Genomic DNA, 24,496 nt, shown 5'->3' on the forward strand with positions numbered 1-24,496 from the left:
ACAGCCATCTTCAAATATGTGAACCACTGTCACATAGATGATGGATCAAACTTGTTTTCTGTCGCTCCAGAGGGTAGGCCTTTTATATCCAATGATTGAGACCAAACATAAGGAAGACATTCCAGATGGTACAAACTACTTGACAGTGGAACAGACTGCTTAAGAAGTTTCAAGCCGGGTGTGATTAATATTTTGCCTTCCAGATGCTGCTGAACTCCAACTCCCATCAGCACTGACAAGCATGGCCAATGCCAGGGATGATGGGAGCTGTAGTTCAGCAACATCTGAAGGGCCAAGAGTTTCCCCATAACCAATTTAAGCTGTGGCTGCAGGAAGTCCGATCTACCAGGATACTGTAATTTTTTTGCATTGAAAGAGGGTTGGCCTGCAGGAACTTTCTGCATCTGGTTCGCATGCAACAGAGAAGCACATTTAAACCATCCTTAACTGCTGCAGATCTTTCTTTTTAGTTTTCAGTGTGAACCAAGTGAATATTCCACAATACAGTATATTAGGAGAAACTTCCTAACTCCTAAATAACAGGAAGAATGGGGAGAGCTGCCCAGCAGTGAAACACTCCCTGAGGAAGTGGCTGGCTCTCCTTGCCTTGCAAGTATTTAAGCACATAGCCATCTGCCACGAATTCTATAGTTGCAAGACACCAACTTGGGGGTGGGGTGGGGGTGAGGGTGGAGTAGATGACTTCTAAGGTAGCTCCCAACTCTGGCGCTGTGGGTTAAACCAGAGCCTAGGGCTTGCTGATCAGAAGGTCGGCGGTTCGAATCCCCGCGACAGGGTGAGCTCCTGTTGCTGGGTCCCTGCTCCTGCCAACCTAGCAGTTCGAAAGCACGTCAAACTGCAAGTAGATAAATAGGTACCGCTACAGCGGGAAGGTAAACGGCGTTTCCGTGTGCTCTGGTTCGCCAGAAGCGGATTTGTCATGCTGGCTACATGACCTGGAACCTGTCTGCGGACAAACGCCGGCTCCCTCGGCCAATAAAGCGAGATGAGCTCCACAACCCCAGAATCGGTCACAACTGGACCTAATGGTCAGGGGTCCCTTTACCTTTATACAGTACTAATACACACTGTACATTTCCTTTCTTCAGAGCCCAGATTTTGCCTGTGCTCTAGAAACCAGTGATTTATTGTTTCAAAGGAGAAAAGAACAAAAGGGGACTATCTACGGAACAATAACTGTGACTTAATTGCTGCCTAGGTGTCTGTGAAAACTCTTTTCTGTCATTGCTTAATTCGAGTCTAGCCAGTCTTTGAGTGCATGTAAACTCAGGCAAATTTTTGAACAAGGAAGTTTTTCTGCAATTTGCATTCTGTTTGCAACTGGCAAACCAGTGCTTATGGGTTGGGGGTGGATACTGAAAGACAGCAATCTTTTCCTCCAATTTTGTTAATTAACAGTAAAACGCCATTAAAGTCTACTCAGAAGAAAGTCCCATTAAGCTCCGTGGGGCTTATTCCATAGCAACTGGGAAGAGGATTGCAGCAACGCAGATTAGGCAGTGGAAGGCCATGGTCTTAACATGGCTTTATACCAGGTCAGGCAAATTGTCTTTCTAACCCAGCACTGTCAGTGGTTCTCTAGAACAGGTATGGGGGGCTCTGGCTCTCCAAATGTTGCTGAACTACCAATCCTGTACGTTTGCTGGTTAACCAGTCCTCTTGAACTCCTATGCAAACATACATAGGTCTAGGATATCCATTTCGCGCAAAGCCACCAGCAAACCCACACCACGTCGGAGTCGGGAACTCCCCCCGGGACCTTTTCCACGTTGCAGCCCGTCCCTTCCTGGCTCCCGCTCTCTTTCGCTGCTGGCTCCCCCCGGAGAAACCCGATCCGCCTTGCAAACGTGGCGGCCCAGCGGCCTCTTCTCGACACCGCCCACAGAGACGCTCCTGTCCAATGGCAAGAAGCGTAGTATCTTGGAAGGGCGCAGGAGATCAATCGTTTGCGACCGCACTTCTGACTGGCTGGGAAGGGGGGGATTCCATCGCCCGGCCCAAATTAGGTCACCCGTGTGCATTCCTAAAAGCAACACATTTCCAGCCGGCCTTTTGCAATTGTGGGGGTGGGGGTGGGATCGGGGGCAGGAGTGAGATCCCACGTTGAATCTTTCTTAAGTGCATGAGGAGAGGGGGAGAGAGAGAAGGCGAGGGGGCACATTTGCTGGTGCTGCTGGGTTGGGAACTCCGCTTAAGCACGTGGCAGGCTTTTGCAGAGAGGAGCCCGTAAAGAGTCGACTTGACCCTGCAGCGCCTGCTAGAAAGTTTAAGTTTCTGCTTCTTCGGTTCTTTGCAGTGCCCCGACGTTGCCGCGCTCCCCCCCCCCTCCTCCGGGACAGATCGCCCTTTACCCGTTGCACACAATGGACTCGAAAGCCCCTCTCCGCTACCTCGCGGCGGGGCTGCTGCTGACGCTTTGCACCCGGGGGTCCTTGGGCGTCCCCACTTTCAGGAAAGAGAGGGGAGTTCATCCGGAGCCCGAGCTCAGCGATCGGCAGCACGAAGACAACCAGAGCTTCCAGTATGACCACGAGGCCTTCCTGGGCAAAGAAGAAGCCAAAACTTTCGACCAGCTCACCCCAGAGGAGAGCAAAGAAAGGCTGGGGTAAGACCAACCTCTTCCTAGCCGCCGCCACCCCACCCCAAGTTACTTGACTTGGTGAAAGTTCCTTCGCTTTATTCCTCTCCCACCCATCTTCAGCTTCCCAGAGTGGAAAAAAATAAAATTAAAAAGGTGCACCTCTTGAGTTTAAAACCAAAAGCAAAACCACGCTCTACGGGGGAAAAAAGTTTTCTCTATGTCAGGTTGTAACTTTTAGCCCCAGGGCGTGTATTGTGAGTTCGACAGAGGGTGCTAGGCTGGGCAGAGACGGGAGAGCTCCCAGGATTTGCTGATAACGTGGCAGAGGGGAACCCGCCCCCGGTAGCTGCTTATAATGAAGGGAGCGCAGAAGGGAGGGGAGAGAGAGAGATGGTTTCATTCTGGGAAAGTGCACTTGTGCGGGAAAGGAAAGGCGCTTTCGGATTCTGATCGTTGCCCACTTTGTGCAGTCGATTAAAAGCCGGTGGCGGCTCTTTTGTGTGAGAGAGCACTTGGCCATAGCCCCTATGGGAAAAATGGTGATCAGGAACGGTGGCGCTTGTTGCAGAAAAACAAACAAACAAGTCAAAGGGCCCTTTGTCATCATAAGAGACCAAAGATGTTATTGCATGTTAAAAGACTAAGAATGTTATTAGGCTTTCGTGGACCAGAACCCACCTCATCCCATGCATGGAGTGTAAAGTTACAGACAGAAAGTGTGTGGGGGGTGGGATTATTACGATAAAGAATCGGATTCAAACAAGGTCTGGTGACAAGGATAAAAGAAACCCTAATCCAAGCAGGTGTGCCCCATTCCCAACTCAGTTGTAATGTACTGATAATGAATGGGCAGAATTTCATTTAAAAAACCCCAAACTATCTGTTAGAAATCAGTAGGGAAGCTTTGCAGTCCCTCTTGAAGTTTAGTAACTGGCTTGAAAGTTGTCATACTAAAGCCAAAAAGTTTTAAAGGAGGACTGATGAGTTGGAGTTTATAGGTGAGTTGGGCACTGTTGGACTTGGGTGAACAGAGTCTGAGAGTGCTTAGATCACTACATCTAAAAGGTTTTTAACCATTTTTAACCGTTTAACCATTTTAAAGGTTCATTTAATTGCTCTACTTTGCCAATCCAGTATCGGTTTGGTTGTGTGTCACACCCATATTGACTAGAACAATCCCCTCTGCAATCCTATTGATTTATTGTATTATTATACTCCTGCTTTTTCCTCCAACGAGCTCAAGCCTGCATCATTTTTATCTGCAAAACAATCCTTTGAGATAAGGTGACGCCCAAGATCATATAACATGGTTCGCAGCAAAGTGGAGATTTGAACCTTGGTCTTCCCAGGCCTAGTCAATCACTCTAACCATTACACCACACTAGCTCAGAGCTGGGATGGAAGGTAGAGGAGTATGGGTTTCCCCTCAATGATGAGTGAGTGCTCCAAGCGCAGAATGCAGTTGGCACACAGGTGCAAAGTGAGGCTCTGCTTCTGTCCACTGCTGAGTTGTTGGGGGGGGTAGGGTGGGGGGGTTCTTCTGTTTCCCCTTCCCAACTCCGGATTTAGGGGTAGAAAGAGGAACAGAGTTCCCTCCTGACCTAATGCTGCATTTGGGGAAATAAAGGGGAATGAGATCTGCAGTAAAGTGGTAAAAATTGGTGTGAACAGCAGAGGCACAATAAAACGCTATTCATTCTTCACTGCTATATCCCTTAAAACAGGGGCAGGGAAGCCCTTAGGGTGTCCCCAGTACAAACAACCAGGGCAAAATCTGGTCAACTGATGTCATTGTGATTGAGAGGTTGGTGGTGCTACCCACCTGTCAGGCTGGGGTTGCAGATCCAGTTCCTCACCTGTGCCTTTCTTAAAAAAAACCAAGTCCTTAATTTGTTCGGCACCAGTTTGCAAAATTGGAACACAGAGTAGGACAATGGAAGGAAGAGTTTGTTATGGTGTATAATTCTCCTGCATTATTCTTGTCATCTTGTATTTAGGCAATTTTATTGGCCTCATGGGGTAAATATTATAGTGCATAGGTTGGTCATTAGAGCTTCAACTTCCAGTCCCTCTGAAAAAGTTTGTGGGAAATTGTTGCAAGCACTTATCATTGTATTGGCTTGGGTAGCTTGTTTCTCACAACATGACTATTCATAAGCACCGCAAGTTGGAAATTAAGATTTCTTCAAAACAGTCCAGCAATCTTTCATTCCACATTCATATCATTTATTTGAAACCAGTGTCTCCAGCTTTTTGCTGAACGCTTGCTACTTCTGTTCTGATCTTTGCGGCCTAGTTCAGATGGTGATCCCATGTTGACTGTACCACTTCAGACTGCAAGTGGGAACTTACATAACTGAATGCTCTTCCATTAAAAAAAGAAATCCCTGCAAATAAACATCTAGATGTCAAGGAGAAAACTAAGCTAGAATGACCCTCCCTGACATCTAATTTTGTGCATGGAAGTTTGTTTGTTTTAGAGTTTTTACTAACATAATTTTAATAGTACAGAACAATCCTGCCCTCATCTCCTAGAGATCGGAAGGTCGGCGGTTCGAATCCCCGCGATGGGGTGAGCTGCCGTTGCTCGGCCCCAGCTCCTGTCAACCTAGCAGTTTGAAAACATGTCAAAGTGCAAGTAGATAAATAGTTACCGCTCCGGCGGGAAGGTAAATGGGGTTTCCGTGTACTGCTCTGGTTTTGCCAGAAGCGGCTTAGTCATACTGGCCACATGACCCGGAAAAACTGTCTGTGGACAAACATCGGCTCCCTCGACCAGTAAAGTGAGATGAGCGCCAGAACCCCAGAATCATTCATGACTGGACTTAAATGTCAGGGTTCCTTTACTTTTACCTTTAAGGTAAAATAAAAAAAACGAACTAGCAAACAATCTGTAAGTAAGCATCAGGAAGTATCAAAATAATAATAATAATAATTTATCCCGCCCATCTGGCTGGGTTCCCCCAGCCACTCTGGGCGCCTTCCAACAGAAAAATGAAATAAAATAATCTGTTAATCAGAAAAATGAAATAAAATAATCTATTAAACATTAAAAGTTTCCCTAAACAGGTCCACAGTGTTCATAGCCAGAAAGTTTTGTACGCTGCTGGGAGATGTATTTCATCTTTGCTTGCATAAACAATAAAACAGTGCTAGTCTGCCTCAAAAGAATCTTTATAGTTTGTTCCTCCAGCCAGATGTGGATTATTTGTTCATTTTCCACCAAAATGACTCTCCAAACTGCCTTCTACTAATTGTCTATTTGTATTTTTATGTTGTGACCCATCCTGTGATCTTTGGATGAAGGGCGGTATACAAATAAAACAAACAAATAGTAACATGGTGCCCTTTAGGTCCTTCCAATATTGAGCAACAACTAGCTGGGCAGCTGCAAGACAATAACCAATTAGAAGTTTGAAATGACAGTCCCTTTTCATGTTTTGAAAAACGTTCCAACAGGACCAATTCCAGAGATTTCAATAGTTGCTGTCCAGTCACTTTAGTAATTTCTACAAAGGCCACACTCTAAAACTGTGGCCCCTTTTCACAAGTCCCCCAAATAAGCTGGAATGATCCTGGTTCCTTACATCTTCTCCAACATAGCCTCAAGTTTGATATCTTCATTTGAAACAGTCTCATAGGCATCATATACATTGCATAATTTTTAATGTTTGTTCCCTTGTGTGATGATCCCAATTTAAATGGGAATTTTAACCATTAAGGATTTCCAGCAATTTATTCAAAATGTTCCAATTTGACTTGCACATTTGTCTCAGGCCCTTCAGAGTCCACATCAATGATAAGAAGTAAATTATCAATGCGGGATATCATGTGAACCCCTGACTACAGTCTGAAGTGGGACAGTCCACATACAAGTTTGCCTTCTATTCTAAGCCTTTTAGGAAAACTTAACTTTTGTATGCTAACTCTGACTTGCCAGCCCTTTTCTATCTCATTGGAACAGAGAAGAGATGAGAGAGATGTACCGGTATGAAGCGGGAAAAATCATAGCAGCACATAGGAAGTTGTCTTATTTAGCGTCTTAAGTTTAGACCCGTGGTCTTATCTAGTTCAATATTGTCTATGCTGACTGTCAGTGGTTCCCCAGGTCTTTGGATGAATTTTAGCCCTACTTGTAGTCCGCCGCTGAGCAACGGTAGGCTGGAGAAGATTTAAACATTGTGCTGACTGCAATTTGTAATACAGTAGTGTCATTTTGCTACAGTAAGCAGAGAAGGGGAGCTTGCATGCATATTGCATTTCTAAGCAGAACATTCTTCTCTAATGATAAATGTTTCTGTGGTTTTCTTTCTCCTACTGACTGTGGGGAAATGTCACATTTTCCAGCAAGTGTGGAAATGCAGTTCCACATGCTTGATCAACAATATTCCATTAGAAGAGTTTTTGACAGAGAATGACAAGAACAATCCAACTGTGACTCAGAATACGTTGTTGGCTACATGAAACTCCTTCTCTTCCCCAACACACTTTCTGAGAGATAGTAGAGAACAAATATTCCAAATGCCCACCTTGAAAGGTCCTGGGAGGGTGTTCTTGTAAGATAAAATCTGTGGAGAAATGTCTTCTGACTCCTACTGATTTGTCTTTAAATTCAAAACTTCTAGTCTGTGGCTGGCTCTGAGTGTTACTCAGTGTTGCTCTGAGTGTTACTCAGAATAAACCCACTGAAACTGATGAACATAACTAGGTCCATTAATTTCAATGCGTCTACTATGTTGCTATGTCATTTATTCAGAAATGAGTCATCATAGGTACCATTTGGAAGCCCTGTCTCTCGCAAACATAGTTGTTCAAGAGAACCCTGCAGAAATCTTTCAGTTTCTAATAATCCAGTTTACTTTTTCCATTACTGCAGGAAAATTGTTAATCGAATTGATGATAACAAAGATGGCTTCGTCACCACAGAGGAACTAAAAAACTGGATTAAGCGAGTGCAGAAACGCTACATCTTTGAAAACGTGGCAAAAGTCTGGAAGGATTATGACCTCAACAAAGACAACAAAATTTCTTGGGAAGAATACAAACAAGCCACATATGGCTATTACCTTGGTGAGTAAATTTGAGAGACAAAATTGAACCAGCATACTTGGGAATCACAGGGTGATAGCCAACATGTTTGCCCACCTGTTCTAGGAAGTCAGGAAGTCACAGTTCAATGGAAGAATCAGAAGCAAATTCATAGTTTGCTCCTGATTCTTCACTTCCAGCTGCAGATGTGAAAGGAGAATCTTGCACTGCTTTCCATGCCTAAAGCAAAGCTTATATATAGCGCTGAAAGTAAGCCCTGCTTGTGGCAGGATTCACCTGCAGTTAGGGACTCCTGAGTGGAACCAGTTCTGGCAGGACTTTTATTTTGGCAGAAGCTGGGGGAAAATGGTTTCTGAGGCACTTAACAAGGCCTGTGGGGCCAGATGTTCCTCACCTGTAATCTGAGTACTAGCTGTGGATGTCAGAGGCCCAAATTCACTTTGCTTAGAAAAAAAGAGAGACCACTTTACTTGTTTTGATATTACGTATTTCTGGAGTCATTATGACATAGCAAGTGTTCTCTCCCTATGTTTTTATTAGCTTTGAAAGGGGTTAGACAAATTCCTGGAGATTAAGGCTATCGGTGGCTACTAGCCACAATCACTATATAGTACCTCCAGATTCAAAGGGAAGATGCCTCTGGATACTAGTTGCTAGGGAGCGACAGCAGGAGCAGTGTATTGCACTCAGTACCTGATTTGGGGCTTCCCAGATGCATCTTCTTGGAAGCACAGTGCTGCATGAGATAGACCTTTGGTCTGATTTCTTACTTCTAGAAGCGTTCAGATCAGATTCAAGTTACATGTCATCTGTAGGCATCATTCAGGCCTTTGTTACATACTCGCCAGTCCTGTTTGTCTCCATTTTGTCTTATTATTCTGGTTTTCTAGAAAACCCAGCTGAGTTTGAAGATGCAACAGAGCAGCACAATTTCAAAAAAATGATGCCCAGGGATGAAAGAAGATTCAAAAGAGCTGACCTGGATGGTGATTCCGAAGTCACTCGTGAGGAGTTCACAGCTTTCCTTCACCCAGAGGAATTTGAGCATATGAAAGACATTGTTGTTCTAGTAAGCAGCAGAAAAGCCAGTCTCATTTCTTTCAGTTTCCATTTATTAAAGAGGTTTGAAAGCTGGCTTCCTCATCTTTTCAGGGCAAGGTTTCCCAGGCAATAGTCGCCAGCTATTTCAACAGGAAGGAAAGCTGTTTAAATAATCCTGCTTTGGTTATTTAAACGTGACCTGCTTGGTGACCTCCCTAATATGTTGATCAATATCACATGAATAGCTAGAAAGCTTGGAAGCAAAGTGGTAGGTTGGACCTGAACCAGTTTTGCCCGGAATGTTGTCATCTTTAAGTGTGCTACTGAGCACTTCTGTCAGACAAGCAACCTGATTTTATCATACTACATTGGCTGAAACAACAGTGTGTGGAATTTTTAAAAAAACTGATATTGTAGCTAATGCAGCATCCTGTGATAAGTCAATGCAGCCAGAACTGTGCATTTCTGTTGCACCTGCCTTTGGTAAACCCTTTCAGCCTCCTGGATTTTACAGGCACACCACTGCTTCAGCAAGGCAATGCAGGTCCATTGTAGTGGCCTATGAGATGAGGTTTACAGAGTCACCTCTGCCCCATCACCACCTTGCTCTTCCTCAGATGTCTCTTATTCAGGGACTTGCTAGGAACACAGAAAGTTTCTGGACCAGGTATGGGGAACCTGTGACCCTCCAGATGTTCTTGGACTCCCCCATAATATGGCTAATGGGCAGGGATAATGGAAGCAACATCTGGAGGACCAGAGGTTCCCCATCCCTGGGCTGCACTGACAGGAAGCAGCTCTCAAGGGTATCAAGACAAGAGTCTTTCCCAGCCCTGCATGGATGTAACATGGAGTTAACCCAAGACCTTAATGCATGTAGAGCATGTTCTCGGTTACTAAGCTACAGCCCTTCCTTAGTTGTAGGGACTGGGTACATCATTCCTGATTTAGATGACAGAATAGAATTCTTTTATTCTAGACCTTTGTTTTTTAATTTTATGTTGTGAACCACCCTGAGATCTATGGGCATAGGATGGTAAACAAAATAAATAAACAATAGATTAAATATTTTTTCATTAAGTTTAGAATAAGCTTATCTTTAATTTTGTAAGATATTAATTCATTTATAGTAGTCCCTATTGCTTATCAAGGTTTATTGTGAAGCTTTATATGTCTATATATCTAGGATATGTTCTATTTTAGTTGTTTGGTGGATTTTTAAATTAATACACTTAGGAGTTGGGGGGTTTACTTTTGGGGGATTTTTTTAAGCTTAGGGATAATATTTTCTCTTTGTCAATATTATATCATTATTGATATTTCCTTTTGTGTGTGTGTGTGTGTGTGTGTGTGTGTGTGTGTGTGTGTGCCCCCGCGCTAAAGACTTTGCCCTTGATGTAAAGTGACAGCTCAGAATGAAATGGTTTTATAATCAGTTTGGGCAACAAATACACACCTTTGCAATGACAGCTTTTTTCCCTTATTTTGACAGGAAACCCTGGAGGACATAGACAAAAATGAGGATGGATTTGTGGATCAAGATGAATACATTGGTAAGCCGCAGCAAGGGGATTTCCAATATTTATAATTTCATTTTTAAAGTTTTATTGTGGCTAGTTTGGACAGTCTTCTCCCCAAGTCAAGGGGAGAAAGACGCATGCGACATTTGTCATGTCTAGTTTGGACCTCAGATTACCAAAGTACATGGTACCCTCCGTGGTTCTCTCAGTGGAAGTGGGCGCCTTTGGAGTGCTGGTTGTGTCAACCCCATATATTACAAAAAGGAATGTTCTGGATGCATAACAATGAAGCAGGCCCCTGTTGATTCCCCTCATGTTCTTGCATTTTCAAAGCACCATTGGCATTTGCTACAGAGTGCTTAATGTTGTTCAGTACTAAGGAGTTAATATGAGAGAAGTAATTATTGGGGGCACCGAGGCTTCCCTCCCACCCCCCAAGTCTCTCTAAAAGCCATCCAGTTTCATGTAGATGATTTTTCCTTCCCCAAGTTTCCTTCTGCCTTTTATTCCCTTTCCCACTATTGCTCGTTTGATTCTGATGTTATTCACACAGACACTTGCTGGCAGAGACAAGATGCAATGTTGCTCTGGGTCCTTTTTCTTCCCCTACTTCTGAACCTAGCATAAAAGATTGTGATTGCATCGTAAGAGGGGATCTTGAAAGAGTTGTGACTTCTCCAGCCTTAGAAGAAACCTACTGAGTGAAAGGCATTAGGGCCAAAGTTCTTCTTTACATTTTATTTTTTAAAATATACGTTTCCATCAGGATGAAAAGGTGATAAAGCAACATGGAACCTTATCAAAATGCCACATAGATAGCATAACAAATACAACTCTAATACAGTGGAACCTCGGTTTATGAACACCTCGGTTTATGAATTTTCGGTTTACGAACGCCACGGACCCATCTGGAACGGATTAATTCACTTTCCATTAATTTCAATGGGAAAGTTCGTTTCAGTTTATGAACGCTTCAGTTTATGAACAGACTTCTGGAACCAATGACACCCATGCTTCGGGTTAAGTACGCTTCAGGTTGAGTACTCCGCAGACCCGTCTGGAACGGATTAATCCACTTTCCATTACTTTCAATGGGAAAGTTCGCTTCAGTTTATGAACGCTTCAGTTTAAGTACTCCGCGGACCGTCTGGAACAGATTAATCCACTTTCCATTACTTTCAATGGGAAAGTTCGCTTCAGTTTATGAATACTTCAGTTTATGAACAGACTTCTGGAACCAATTGTGTTCATAAACCGAGGTACCACTGTAGTAAAAACCAAAATAGAGATGCAGTTTTTTTGTCTTTGTAGAAAAAGAGGGTGGGGTGCTTTTGCTAAGGGTGCTTGTAACTATTTGAGCCACTGAAGGCAAGAACCTGGGTCGGTTGCTTGTGAGCATGAGAAACAAGGTGTGAGCGGACAATCCCTGGTGTGAGACAGAATGCAAAATGTTGCTGAGGCCATTTTGTTGTTTTAGTAATCTATATGTCCTTATTTGCTTTGCCCATGTATTTGACTAAACTGGAAATTCCAATTGTAGTTTAGCTTGTTTTATGATGGAGTCATTAGTCTGCTTAGTCTATTCATTGGACTGGTTTTGATGAATTCTCTTAATTTTTGTATATTGGGAGGAACATTGTGATCATTTGTCTGCACAAGCACTTCTGCTTGCTAAACAGAACAGTCTTTCTCGGGGTTCCAACCTCCCCAACAGCCCATAGGGTGTGGCCCACACAGGAAAAGAAGAGGGATGGAAAGCCTGTTGCAATAGCAGAATTCGTCGTGCTAGCTCACACTAGTGCAATTGCTTAGTTGAAACTGGTCCATTCTATATCATTTTTTCTCTGTAGAGCTGGTTATAAATAAATAAATAAATGGCATATGGAAGAGGTAAAGAGAGTATGTAGCAGGTAGGATCTTATTTTTTCCACCTGAGAAGTATAGTCAGACTCCATATAAGTTACGGATATAATATGGCTTGTTTCCAATACCTGTGTGAATGACAACAGTCATTCAGTGGACAAACAGGAATATGCCTTTTCCTGCACTGTGTGCAATGCAGTCTCCACAAATGGAAGCCCTCACTAATGGTTGCCCACTTCACATTTCTCCTTCCTCATGAGAAATTATGAGATTCCACCTTCCTTGCATACAGAACCACTGTCATTCTTTTACATGTGTGGAGGAGAGGAGAGGAGAAGATACTTCTCCTTTATGCAAAGACTCTTGCCACTTTGGCCAGCAGCAGGACTGGGCCTAGATACTGAGTGTGTGTTTTTGTATTAACTTTCAACAGCACTAAGGCTGTATAAGCTTGCCAATGGCCAGGGGGATAATCCCCATGTAGATCTCAAAGTCTGACAGATACCATCAGCCTCCACGTCGGTTTTCATTACCACCATCGTATGGCTTAATTGAGCATTACAAATACGTTGACAAAAGTTAAAAGCCCACATCACTTTTTACTAGACTGCCCACCGACAGAAATCCTGATGTAAATCATTTGTGGTATGTAAGCAGCATGAAACAAACTCTGCACATGTAGAAGATGTTTGTGCCTGCTTATCTGGAGGCAGTTCTCATTCTTTATAGGTGAGCGGTGATTTTAAAGGCCAAGTTAATTGTGCCCAAAGTAGATGGTATGATGGGAATGCAGCTTTTTTTTAGGTGTTCGACTGGAACATTGTTCTCCATCTTTTCTGGCAGGTCTTGACAAGGTAGTGCAGAAGTGAGCAAGCCCAGGCCTGGTACCTAATGTGGCCCTTTAGGCCCCTGGAACTTTCTTCAGCCCACACCCCTCACTGAGCCCTGCTTTTCACCCTGAATGTTGTTCCCTGGCTGGAATATGTCTTTGAACTTTACTAATGCCTCTTGCTTGTCTAGATGGAGGAGAGGGAGGCCTGGTGAGCTGGAAAAGCTTCCCCACCCTTGAGGTAGAAGAACAGTTATTGAATGGTATGGGTGTAGCAATAACAGTGAAGGTACTAGGCTGATAAGTCATAATTCAATAGGTAACTCATAGCAGTGTTCCACCTGTCTTCATGAGGGTAATTTGCATGGTGGATAGCTGGGAAATGACACCTCTTTCTAATACACCATATATAATGACTTGTATCTCTAAAGATGCACTCAAAATTACCTACTCAGTTGTACTTATTGGCTTTGCATCATCTTACATCATTTCCTGCTCTTCATGTAGCCTACTGCTTTTGTTGTGGAGAGGAAATTGCAGATCAAGAGTAGCAGATCTAACTTATAGGAAAGGGAACAACGTATATACGTTGTGTAAGATATTTAAGCTTGTGGGGGTTGCCTCCTTATGGTGGTGATTGGCATTATTACCATGACAGCAGCTGGCACAGCAAAATGCTGAATGAAGATAAAGACGAGGTGGGCCTACCACCAAGCAAACATAAAATAGGCATAGAGAGCAGGTCATCATTGTGAAAGTATTTAGAGTGAAGCCTCCCCTCCCCAGGATTTATAACCAGGAGAGGTTAAGAATGGAAGAAAGTGTAATAAATAACAATAAATAATAAACATGACACTGTTTCCTCTCAGCTGATATGTTTGCGCATGAAGATGGTGGTCCAGAACCTGACTGGGTAATAACTGAACGGGAGCAGTTTGCAGATTTTCGGGATCTCAACAAGGATGGGAAGATGGATAAAGAGGAGATACGACACTGGATTCTCCCACAAGACTATGATCATGCACAAGCCGAAGCCAGACACTTAGTATATGAGTCGGATGTTGACAAGGTACTTAGTTCTCTCACAGAGTTCATGAATGGTAGATTATTGGTTTACTTGCTGCCTTTTTGTACAATGTCAGCCTACCAAGCATCAAACCTTAAGGACTCTATAAGGAGATCACTAAAAAAAATGATATAAATGTGGTAATGTTAATGCCACCCATTGATTATTCAGGAAACACAAAAAAGGTAAACTACGGTGGAAGTGGGAGAGATCCAAATGTTAGACCCAAATGATAAGAGTTTACATTGTGTTCTAATTCCGAGATCGATGTGTGGTCATATTTGCACAATATTCTGTGTGTTTTTCCTATCAGTGGAAGTGTGCATATAAATTCCACAGAACTTTCAATGCCCACAAGTCATGATACCTATATGCTACCTCCATATATGCCTCTGGATTACCAGTTATTGGTGAGCGGCAGCAGAAAAATGTTGGTGAACTACATGGGCCTTTTATCTGATCCAGCAGGGCTCTTTCTATTATGTTTTAATCCTGCCATTGTAATGAGTGGGGGAACATTTGATGCTAGAGGAGCCCAGATATTCACGTCGAACTCCATAATACAGAAGGGGACTGGGCTTGATTGCTTCAGAGACACTCCCCACTCTGCAACTAGAAATATGAAAGATAGTGGTATAGGCTGGGTCTGGGTGTGTTATTTGATTGGTATTTTTATATCCCCTACCTTCTCCCACATCCATGCCTATCCAGCATATAAGAGAAACAAATTCTAGCAGTAAAATCTTTATAAACTTTATAAATTTACTTTATAAAGTTAAATCCTACAAATGCAAAACTAATATGTTTATAAAATCCAAGGGCAGCCTAAAATTGACATAAGATAGTCCAGGGTAATAGATCAGCCTCCACTACAAATTTCAAAAGAGTGCTCTTGTTTAGTGTTCCAGTCAGTCCGCCATGTCCCCCTCCAGGACACTCTATTCCATCTTCGTTTTTTTGGCCAACTGTCAGCATTCTGAGAACACATAGTATTCATTTATTTAATTTTGGCAGGTATTGGGTGGGGGGGGTCACTATATACTTTATACTTTGGTAAACCTCAGAGCTCTACTGACATTTGGTTAAACACAAAGAGTGCTTATGTTGCCCACTCTTCGAGTAAATACAGCTTATATATTGCCTCATGCCATGAAGGTCTTTTCTTAGTGAATCACAGAGCAGAATAAAGTTCTGTTGTTTTTAGACACAGCACTCAAACCCTTTAATAGAATCTCAGTTTAGATTATACTAAAGACTTTCATTTCCACCCCCTCCAGGACCACAAGTTAACCAAAGAAGAGATTCTGGACAACTGGAATATGTTTGTTGGAAGCCAAGCAACAAATTATGGAGAAGACCTCACAAAAAACCATGATGAGCTATGATGTTTTTTGAAAAGCAAATACACTAGAGACTTGTTTTCCTGTATATAACCAAAGCAATAGTGGCTATTTTAGCAGATTATATTTTTAATAAAGATATTTTTTAGCATTGTAGAATATATAATAGGTTTACCACTTTTTTAATTGCACATTTTTATTATACATTTCAGTATAATTTTGTGGATGCACTTTTCAGTTACAGCTTTTGATACACTTTCAACTCAGCCATAGATACTCAGACTTGGAATTCTCACTGACATTGGTGAGACTTAGCTTGTAAAATGTAGTATATAAGAGGAGTAGCCTCATAGAATACCCTTGTATGTTGTTGACCTATACTGTATCACACTGCAAGTGTGTGTGGTGGGTTGCAATTGGTTCAGTGCTTCCTTATAACACATTCAATAATGTCAGGCTGCAATTCTGTACACATCTAGCTGGGAGTAACTCCTGTTAAACTAAGTGGGACTTCTGAGTAGGCACATGAGGATTGCACAATAGGTAGGGGTCTTCCTGACATGCTGGTTTCCTTTAGTAGAGACTTTTTCAGAAGAAGAACTGTATTGAATCAGGCCATCTGTTCCAGCATCCTGTTCTTGCAGAGGCCAACCTATGGGAAACATTGAAGCAGGACCTAAACTCAACAGCACTTTCCTCCCTTGGGATTTCCATGGGTACAGAGTTTGGGCTTCCCATCTACTTCCATGGCAGTGATGGCTTTCACATTCCCTTGCAGGGGAGAAGCCCTGGGTGGAGGGAACTATATGAATGGTTGGAAGCTCCTGCCTTGGTTTAAATCCATTGTCCTAAATTAGAACCAATAAATCTCTCATTGGCATTTGAAAGACATGGTGCGATGTTTCTGTTCAAGCAGCAGAGCTGCTGCTTTCTACACTTTCCCTATGTTTGGTAGAGTGATCCACTTCATATTTATAAAGTGGGTTTTGCCGAATATTATGGGTGGATAGCAGTCATTTCACAGTGGAAATGAAGACACACCACATTTCCAAACTGGACCTCTTGTGAGCATTCAAGAGCCTTTGAACTTTGTTTTGAATCTCCAGAAAGGCTATACAGTGGTAGCTCGGTTTAAGTACACAATTGGTTCCGGAAGTCCCCGGAAGTCCGTACTTAACCTGAAGCGTACTTAACCTGAAGCGAACTTTCCCATTGAAAGTAATGGAAAGTGAATTAATCCGTTCCAGACAGGTCCGCGGAGTACTTAAACTGAAAGTACTCAAACCGAAGCATACTTAAACCGAGGTATGACTGTACAGCACAATATTCTGAATTTGGTGTGTGTGTGTATATATATATACATAGATATGCATTGCCACTTTAAGGAGGTTTTATGCTATCAGCTAATAAAAGCTTTTAATTTAGGGGCTTAGAGAGGAGCTGTATTTCAGAATGCATATGAGCTGTTGCATATGATACATTTTTGTCTGTATTGACTTGAAGATACGAACAATAAAAAAAATATTACATCTTCTGGATAATTTAAAGGTCTTAAAGTGGGAATGAAGAAGGGTTTCATACAAAATCTTAAAATGCTAGTTTGCTCATGTCCTGATGGAATTTTCCTGCCTGTGATATCAAGTGGGCAGGAAACATACAGCATAAGAATGTTAACATGCAATGTAATTTATATATCAAGGGGCAGAGTTTATCCCTTGCTCATCCCTGATAGCTGTTTACTGCTGCTGTATAAGAGTAATACTTTTTCCCATTTATTTCCCCCAACCCCCATCTGCAAACTCGATGAAGAGTGCCTCTTTCAAAATGGCACAAAGCTGCATTTTGTGACATGCATTGTTAGTGACATGAAGGTGAGAAGTGGAATCGCTGCAAACACCACTGCTCCTTTCCTGGGCAATGGGTACAATAAGGGGATGCACTCTGGAAGTCAGACAGCTGAAGATTACTAGCTATGCAAACCAATAAATGGTTACCAAGCCCAACTAGTTTGTGGAATCTTGCTGGGGATCCTCAATTGGCTGTAGCTCCCTGATGTAGGTCCCATATATATTTGGAGATGCGCAAAGCAACTGTATAGAAAGAGGGTTTTTAGAGAGGGCTCACTGACAGATTCTTGTTTGAGCCTTAAGTAAGGTGATGCTTACTTAATTTTAACAATAAAATAGCCTCGTGGATTTATTTACTAGAACTAGACCATTCTCTGCGCAATAGGTGTTAGGCATGCTGCAGCTTTTCACCGCCCTGGCCTACCAAATCCCCAGGTGTTCAGCCCCCCCCCTCAAATGTGTGTCCCCCTGAAGATTGGTGTAAGGAGCTTCCACCAGAAGATGCCGAAAAGGCAGAGAAAAATATATATCAAATTTTGGATTTTAATCACTTCAGTAACACATTGGAGCCTTGGTTATAGTGTAAGGGATTTTTTTAAAAATGGGGTAAATCACATTCCCTAATTGGACTAACCTTGAAATATTTCGATAATCCATACTTAGGCACAATCTGTTTCAACTGGAAACTAGCACTGGTGACCCACAAAGCAATAAACACGCACACAGCTGTTACTACTGCATGCTTCCTGCAACTTCAGTAACAGTGAATATGTGCAGTCTACTAAATTCTCCTTTCAAGCTCAATGCACCGAGCAAGAGTAACTCTAAAAGAGACTAGGGCTCCTGGGTTTAAATTTAACACTATTTAAGGAAAGCAAACCTTTGCTAGGGGACATAGCTGTTAACATTGTGATTTTTCAAGCATTAGGGTTCTAATGGGGTTTGACTGTTCCAGAGATAACATATTTTTTTCTAGGTAACATATATCAAGTCCGATTACGAGCAAAAGCTACCAAATTTTACTGTAATGTGAAATACTGTAATGTCAGATAGCATTATTTATCTGCTTAATATGACAAAAAGCATTAATTGCTGGGAGCCATGATTCAGTCCAGCAATATGGAAATCCATTTTGTGCCTATCTCATCAGTTGTTGCAGAGTTTTCCTAATGAATTGTGATGTGAGATTCTGCTGGGAAATGTGTTTGTCTCTTCCCCCTCCCCACCTGCAGGTTCAGTATGCTCACTGTTGTGACACAGATCCTCCATTAACTAAATGTTTTCATTAAGGTAGTGCCACAACACATCACGGGCGCATCCCTTTCCTCTTCGATATCTGGAATAGCCGTAATCATTACTCCACATGCAGTTTTAATTATTAGGCTTTACCAAACGGACTAAGTGGCTAATGTTCATTGTTTTAAAAGTCCCTCTTAACTATTCAATCGGATTAAATGTGTCATCCGTTTCCAATCAAGGTGGTATGCATATATCCCACAGGAAAGAGAAAATGCGGCACACTCTGATCTAATGACTTTTACATAAAGGTTGCCTTAATGCTTTACATTTTGCAACACAGAAGCTGATCTTAATTCCCACTGAAGTCAGTGGTAAGTTTCTCATAAAATTGAGGAGAGGGGTAGAAAACACACCTTCTTCCTGGTTAATAGTGATCATTGACTATAAGAAAAACTAGTTTTGCACAAACACACACACACACACACACATTTGACCTCAAGTGCACCACCCCAGTCCAGCAAGGGAGATCTGCCCATGGTAGTAAGCTTATGCATGCAGATGCATCTGGATACATATGATCACAATGCTCACGTAGACCCCATTAACTGGACGCATATTTTGATGTGGATGCCTGGAGGTGGTGATCCCGACCACTTTGGCCACACCTGCCACTGGCATATGGCTCCCAGTGGGTTGGTGAAAAGACAGTAGTGGCCAATGTGGTGGGTCAGAATTCCCCTTCATCCACACCAGTATTGCTGAAGCTTACCTGGTGATGTAGGAGCCAACTCCTAGAGGCCAAAGGAGCTTCATCCCTCCAATAAAATATTTGAGGAGGCTGTCCCCCCCCCAAGTTGATGGTCATTGCCATTCAAATGGTGTATGTGCACTACTGCTAAGAGGAACTTAAAAGGTTCCCTGCATTATACAACAGTGAGGTGATACTCTTTGTCTTATTGGTTTTCTTAAAAATGATTTCTGCTATCCAGAGCTTTCGATAGGCCCTATCCACCCCCTTTGCAAAGAATGTCAACCATGCGATAGAGGTGCCTTTCACCCATGTGGACAATGGTCATAATTATGCAACCATGTTAGAGGTTACCTTTAACACCCTTTGCGATTTGGCCGTATGAGTGGAATGGATTGTTACAGCCCAGAGAGTCACCAAATCTTGCACAGGAAGGATGAATGGTCTGATTACAAAGAGCATGAAGTGACTTTGTAGACAAACTGCAGAAGCTTGCCCTCCTAAGGGTCAAACTAGGTGTTATGTTAACACAGTGTTTTAAATTGTATATTTAGGATTCATCACATCTCTCTTGCAGGGGAAAAAAGCTATGTGGGCCTCTAATCTGGATCAGAAGTGAGGTTCCTTCCCACACTATTTTCCTGTTGAAAACTATCCCTGAAGCTGCCAGATTCCCCCAAAGCAGTATGGTTAAGAAAAGTATATTGTATTGTATTGCTTTTCCTTGTAGATAAATAGAATCTGTTGGTCTTTATCCACTCAATTGGAAGTGGAGAGGAGGGGAAATTAGCATCCCATCAGAAAGATTAGATTGTAGGACAGGTAAACTGAACCAAATTAGAATTACCAGATTCTTTCTGGCTACAGAAGTCAAGTGGATACAGAATATAGTGCAACAACTAAAGATGACCCTCAGACGCTAATTCTGAATGGCTGCATGCAGATTAAATGGATATTTTTAAAAACAGTATTTTTACATTTTGCAAGATAAGTCACATATCAATGTGGCTGAATAAACACAAATGCATCGGACATGTTAGGCAAGCATATGCAAACAGTATTTGACATTGTGCTATTTTGGGTGTTTGTTTCCCGGGAAAGAATTGGCAATATACTTCTCAGTTGCATTGTATTTTACATGCTCCCTTTTGCAAGATATATTAGCTACTCAAATCAGAATGGTACATTAACCACACATTTAAACCAAAATATTCATAATAGACCTTAAAAAAAGAGAGAGAGGCTAAATCACAACAGTGCAACAGATTAATCCGTATTTTGTCAACTACCATGATGTCCATATCTCATTCTGCAAGGAAGCTGTTAGGGAGAGCCAAAATTAGAATGTCCTTTTAGAATAAGAGAAGGAAATCAGAGATCTGTTTTTAGTATAGTGCTCGATCCTGGAATATGTGCAGAGGATAGGACCTTGGAACTATGAGCAGAAGACTATTCTATCCTAAATGAATTCCCTTTCTCACATGACGAAGCACAGGAACCATTATCCCAGGCATCCCCAAACTGCGGCCCTCCAGATGTTTTGGCCTACAACTCCCATGATCCCTAGCTAACAGGACCAGTGGTTGGGGAAGATGGGAATTGTAGTCCAAAACATCTGGAAGGCCGAAGTTTGGGGATGCCTGCAATTATCCTGTAGTGCTATCCTACAGTTCTAAGTAGTAGGTATATGAATGAATGAAGCCATATTATGTCATATTTTTGTATACCATATAGACATTTTTAAATGTTAAGCAGTGTAGATATGTGTTTCAATAAATAAATAAAGTTAACTACTGGACTCTGTGCTTCCCAAGTTTTATTATGCTGAGACACTGAAATGCTGTGTGTTTCACCAGAGCTATTGTAGTCTACATTTTACCCAAGCTTTCAGCTGTGATGGAAATTATTCTCGTTCCTAAACAATGCTTAGGCCTTGTGGTCCAACGCATTTCAGAGATGACAAATATGAATTAAAGATCACTTCACAGAAAGGTAAACTTCACTGAAAGTTCATGGCTCTTTCCCTGCTAGAATTATTGAAATGGCAATGTGAAATTTGAAAAGATTGGCAATTTTTGAGGGGGGAAATTGTAGAAGGCTATTATTGCTTATAATAATTTGTATATACTTTTAAGTCACTTGCATTCAAGCTTCTGACTTACGTCTTTGAAATGCTTGTGACAGTCTAGAATAGATTTGCTACTGAGCTGTAATTCAGTGCAGATTTCCTATTGCTGCAAAAGAGAAAATGGATTTCTCCAGCTCCTATTCAAGCGTAGCTTTCCTCTCTGTCCCTGTCATGGAAGAGAAAAGTAACAGCCTCACAGCAGCTGCTGCTCTCTTTGCACTGTGGCCCTCAATTCAGGTAACTGGTGCAGAGGCAAAAGAGGAGTGGGAGTTCCTCTCTTGTTCCCTGTGCAGGCAGTATAAATCATCCCATGGTGGAGTCCTAAGGAAGCTTGGAGACCAGATGTCATCTATGCAAGAGCACAAAAAGAAAGCGGGAATGGAAATGTAGAGAAGTCTTCATTGACATCCTACAAGTTCACATAGTTCAAGCAAGATCCCCACAGACAAGAAAGAGACAATTATATTGCCATTAGTTCAGAAACACTGTGGGAAACAGAAAGCATATGAGGAAGAAAAGATTTTTAAAGAAATAGTTTAGGAGACCAAGTTGCAGAGGTGGCGGGAAGAAGTCTTTAAGCAGGCACAGCAGATAAAATATTTAAACAGCCAGCACATTCTTAGGCATCCTGCTCCCATGCATGTTGCTTTTGAAATGATTAAAAGGGGCTAACTTCTGCCATTTAGTGTGCAGCCTTATAATATTACTTTTGGGATAGGTAAGTAGTAGTAGTAGTAGTAATAAAATAAAAATAAAAATAAAATAATAATAATTTATTATTTATACCCCGCCCATCTGGCTGGGTTTCCCCAGCCACTCTGGGCGGCTTCCAACAAAAGATTAAAAACACATTGAAACATCAGACTTTGGGCTTCCGGTCCAGCGCCAGTGCCGTCTGGTGGGGTTTGCCTCGAGCTCTGAGGCAACCCGACTTTGCGAGGGGGGGGAGAGAGGGGAGAGCGGTGAGAGCGGCGAAAGCGACGCTGCGCCCCAAAGAGCCCCAGATCAAGCGTTCTGGGGATGAAGATAGCTCGGTAGTGCCTGAATTTTGACTCCCCAACTCTCCGGTAGCCTCTAATTAGAGCTCCGGAGCGGGAAGGGTTGTAGTCGCAGGGGCCATCTTTGAGCGCCATCGTTACCCTCACAGAGGGAAGCTCCGTACCGGAGGCGGAGATCGCTGGATACTTTCAAAGAAGGATTTGGGAAAGTCAGAGACTGTGAGTAAAAAGATTCAAAATTCTATTGGAATTAAAATTGGAACAGGAGTGAGATTTAAAGAACGGAAGCTGATCTCCCCCCACTGATTGAAGGAGGAAGCAGTCAGAGGAAAAAATGTCCGGTGCTGGGGAAAGAAAGTTTATTATTTGAACATTTCCAAGGATCGATTAAATACTCTCCCTCAGAGGCAGGGTAAAGGGGGAGATTTGTTTTAAGACCAGAAAAAATCCCTGCAACTAGAGTTAATTGAAGTAGGAAGAGCCTTTTCCTATCCTGAAATTGGCAACCCGGACAGAACAGCCGATTGTGAAGTCAAAAAGGAATGGAAAGAATTAATTCTCAGAGACTTTTAGGTGATAATAGGAGGCTGAGCTGAGGGAAATCTGAAAAACTGGACAGTCTAAGTCAGAGTCTTGTTGCAGCCTGTTTGAAACAATTACAAAATCAAAGTAACAGCATTTGGAATGGATATATTGCAACCAGTTTGGAGCATTTGGAGCAGTTGCAACTTGTAACCACTTCCTGTTTTTCAAGTTCTGCTCTGTCCTTGGAAAATCGGGAAAATGTCAACAAAAGACTATGCACCTGGTTTTCAGGGGAAAGTTATGAGACTCTTGTGGGAAATTAAAATTGGAATGTATAAGACTCAGCAACAAATGGAAGAAATAAATCAAGATCTGCAGAAAGAGGACATATGCAAAGAAACGGTGGAAGAAGACGATAAGACATATGATTTGAACTATAATACAATTGAAGAATATGAGGATGGTGTACAGGAAGTGCAAGAGGACAAAGATCAACTTTGGATTCGGAATACCCCTCTTTTTTTGGGGGGGGAGAAGCAAGAGCCGCGGAAGGGACAGAAGACCCACAAGAAGAACAGTGTGCAAGAAAGAATGGAGTATTGGGGGGGGGGACAGAGACATTTGGGTTGCAAAACATACTAGGAAGGGGGTGGGATGAAGGAGGAATGAATTCAATTGGAGGAAGGATTCAATTGGAAAAAGAATCATCTCCTTTCTCCCTTTTCTCCTCTAGGGACTCTTCGTGGCAGGGGGAGCCCTGGAGGATGGGGGGTGGAGGGGGCGAGAAATGATAATAAAAGAGAAATTAATAAAAATATGGATAGTATATCAATATAAGATTGGAAGTTTGGAAATACAATGGGGAAAATGATAAGAAAACTGTTAAGGATATTTTAAAATGGAAATCAGAAAAGGGGGAGGTAGGGGAAGCCTATAAAAACAATGTGTATGAAAAAGGAATAGCTATAAATTTTTTATTCTTTTTTCCTGTTTTTCTGTTTTTCTTTTTTGTGTGTTAGTTTGTAGTGTCTATTATTTTGTGTATTAATAATGTAGGTTTGGACAGATAGTTGGGTGGACACTCGCCTGTATTCCTCCTTGTCATCCTAGAGCCTCTTGGTGGCAGGGGGAGGTTCTGGGGGGAGGGAGGGAGAGGTGGGGACAAACCCAATTACAAAATGAACCGTCTTCGACTGCCCACTTTTCATGGGATTCTCTCGTGGCAGGAGGGGGCTCGTGGAGGGGGGGTAGAAGAAGGGGGACAATATGTTATATATGTGTATGTTTTTCTCTATTATGCAAAATCAATAAAAATTTATTATTAAAAAAAAGAAACATCAGACATTAAAAACTTCTGGCCTTCTGAATGCCAGATAGTTGTTTATATCTTTGACAGCTTGTGGGAGGGTGTTCCACAGGGCAGGCGGAAAGTGAGAAGACCTGGTCTAGAAAGATATTCTGAAGTTCTAAACTGCAGTGCCCACATGTCATTGTCAGCATTGAAATTCTATTTTATATTTCCCTCCTCATATTAATCCAGATTTCTGCTTTCCATGGAAAAACACACACACACACACACACACACACACACACACACACACACACACACACTGTCGTCGATGGCATGCTTGTAATATCTGTTTGCAACATCAAGTTCTTGTCTGCAATCTTACCCACCTGCTCGTTATGCTGTTCTGGGTG

General features: G+C 42.3%; 1 protein-coding gene across 1 annotated transcript; it reads left to right on the plus strand.

The window, feature by feature from the left end:
- Positions 1-2,079: 2,079 nt before the first annotated feature.
- RCN1 (reticulocalbin 1) lies at positions 2,080-17,428 on the plus strand. Its single transcript, XM_035118110.2, has 6 exons — positions 2,080-2,626; positions 7,479-7,672; positions 8,542-8,720; positions 10,185-10,245; positions 13,774-13,973; positions 15,248-17,428. The coding sequence occupies exons 1-6, from the start codon at positions 2,385-2,387 to the stop codon at positions 15,353-15,355; spliced, it is 984 nt and encodes a 327-aa protein (XP_034974001.2). The 5' UTR covers positions 2,080-2,384; the 3' UTR covers positions 15,356-17,428.
- The last annotated feature ends 7,068 nt before the right edge of the window (positions 17,429-24,496 follow it).

The sequence above is a fragment of the Zootoca vivipara genome, chromosome 1 (genome assembly GCF_963506605.1).
Source record: "Zootoca vivipara chromosome 1, rZooViv1.1, whole genome shotgun sequence".
Taxonomy (NCBI): Eukaryota; Metazoa; Chordata; class Lepidosauria; order Squamata; family Lacertidae; genus Zootoca; species Zootoca vivipara.

What these genes read in the sequence shown, in the direction of transcription:
- RCN1 (XM_035118110.2), top strand. Translation starts at nt 2,385, where the DNA reads ATGGACTCGAAAGCCCCTCTCCGCTACCTCGCGGCGGGGCTGCTGCTG. An exon ending in GAGAGCAAAGAAAGGCTGGG is followed by an intron (nt 2,627 to 7,478) that starts GTAAGACCAACC and finishes CCATTACTGCAG; the next exon opens with GAAAATTGTTAATCGAATTG. An exon ending in CACATATGGCTATTACCTTG is followed by an intron (nt 7,673 to 8,541) that starts GTGAGTAAATTT and finishes CTGGTTTTCTAG; the next exon opens with AAAACCCAGCTGAGTTTGAA.